Source organism: Seriola lalandi, unplaced genomic scaffold (genome assembly GCF_002814215.2).
Source record: "Seriola lalandi dorsalis isolate HSWRI2012SDOR001 ecotype SW California unplaced genomic scaffold, Sedor1 jcf7180001973887, whole genome shotgun sequence".
NCBI lineage: Eukaryota > Metazoa > Chordata > Actinopteri > Carangiformes > Carangidae > Seriola > Seriola lalandi.
Window position 1 is genome coordinate 1 of NW_019444553.1, and position 1,892 is coordinate 1,892.

A 1,892-nucleotide genomic window follows, 5' to 3' on the forward strand; every position below is an offset into this window, starting at 1 on the left:
CATCCATCACATTATGAATTAGCACTGTATCATATCCTTTCCCCCGAAATGTGCACTCACGCTGCTGCTGGATACCCCCTGAAGTAAGTTGTTTGAATGGATGTTTATTGGACAGTCTAATTTAATTTTGCGGAAAAGGTTGAGTCGGTAACAAAAGTAACAAAAGGCTAAAACAATGTCCCTGGTGTGGCATTGTGTTTTTAATGACGATGAGTTTATAATGACGATGAGTTTATAATAGAAGTCGCTTTAAATACGAATTACAAAAAAATGTCGCGTAATGCATGATCATGCAGTTAGATTTGGGTGATTCTGGCTGATCCTGGATCGGGTGGGTCCTCGTGGTCCATGACCCTCCTCTGTACAAGGGAAAACTGATGAGATCCAATCACCTCCTCCTTTACAAACTGTGATCTCACCTCCCTATTTCCGATTGGGTTGCTATATTTAGGAAACCACCCTGTGCTTTATAAAGAGCAGCGGGTACTGGTATAGGTTGTGGAGTTAGGAGACGAGAACGACTTACTGGAGAAGGCTGTCCTTTCTCATTTAGAGCATTTAAATAGTGGGAGCGGACACAGCGGGCATATATGTGTTTTGGACGCTACGTCTGAGCTAGAGCTAGGAAAAAGGAAGGGATGGCAGACATACGCAAGAAACTTGTCGTGGTGGGGGACGGCGCATGTGGGAAAACATGTCTACTGATTGTATTCAGCAAAGATGAGTTTCCTGAGGTGTATGTTCCGACTGTGTTTGAGACATATGTGGCGGACATAGAAGTGGACAACAAGCAAGTCCAGCTAGCTCTGTGGGACACCGCTGGACAGGAGGACTATGACCGGCTGCGCCCCCTCTCCTACCCGGACACTGATGTCATTCTGATGTGCTTCTCCGTAGACAGCCCGGACTCATTGGAAAACATCCCTGAAAAGTGGGTCCCTGAAGTCAAACACTTTTGTCCTAATGTACCAATTATATTAGTGGCCAACAAGAAGGATCTGCGCAACGACGAGAACGTAAGGAACGAGCTGTCCCGGTTGAAGCTGGAGCCAGTGAAAACAGAGGATGGCCGGGCCATGGCCATGCGCATTGGCGCATATGACTATTTGGAGTGCTCTGCCAAAACCAAGGAGGGGATCTGGGAAGTATTCGAGACTGCAACACGGGCAGCGTTACAAAAACGAACAACACCCCCAGGTGGTTGTCTCAAATGCTGTGTTTTGATGTGAATCGATTCTGTCTGGCGAACCATGAGGTGCAGACAAGACGTTACCGCCGCTGGGATCTGTGTCTGAACATGTATGGGCAGTGACCATGGTTTGGATACTCCCTTTTGATCAGACGACCTTGGCTGAACCAGAACGAAGGACTGCAAAGAAGTTGTTTTGAACACACTCGATAATCATCTGATATCGTTGTGTGTGTCCGTGTGTCTGTGTGTGTGTGTGTGTGTGTGAAATGCACTGGTTACAGCATGTTCTTTGTGGGTCACATGATCCCAGTCTGACTGGTGGAGGGGTAAAAAGGACAAACCACAAACATTTCAATGGACGCCTGGACCCCTGTCTCTTATGTGGACAAGGCCTGCTTTCGAGTCAAGATTTCACTTGCTCACTTTTTGTGTTTCACAGTGTTTGCTTAGGCCACTGCCTTACTGCCAATGTTATACTTTGTAATAAGCAAAGCAGTAAAAAAAATTGCACTTGTTATTTATGTCCACTTTGTATTGTAAAATGGCTGTATTCTTTTGAGAAATTGCACAGCATCTGCAAACTACAGTAATTCACAGAACGTTTTATACACCCTTCAGTGTAAGGATAGCCGTGGTGTTCTGTATAGTTCCTTCTGATGTTTGATGCCATTTTGGAATTAACCTTAGCTTAAGTTTACAG

At 45.4% G+C, this 1,892-nt stretch overlaps 1 protein-coding gene across 1 annotated transcript; it reads left to right on the forward strand.

Moving 5' to 3' along the window:
- The first annotated feature begins 479 nt into the window (after positions 1 to 479).
- LOC111653095 (rho-related GTP-binding protein RhoB) lies at positions 480 to 1,707 on the forward strand. The gene has a single exon (XM_023403559.2). It carries the CDS (start codon positions 639 to 641, stop codon positions 1,227 to 1,229), a length of 591 nt encoding a protein of 196 aa, XP_023259327.1. The 5' UTR covers positions 480 to 638; the 3' UTR covers positions 1,230 to 1,707.
- The last annotated feature ends 185 nt before the right edge of the window (positions 1,708 to 1,892 follow it).

What these genes read in the sequence shown, in the direction of transcription:
- LOC111653095 (XM_023403559.2), top strand. Translation starts at nt 639, where the DNA reads ATGGCAGACATACGCAAGAAACTTGTCGTGGTGGGGGACGGCGCATGT.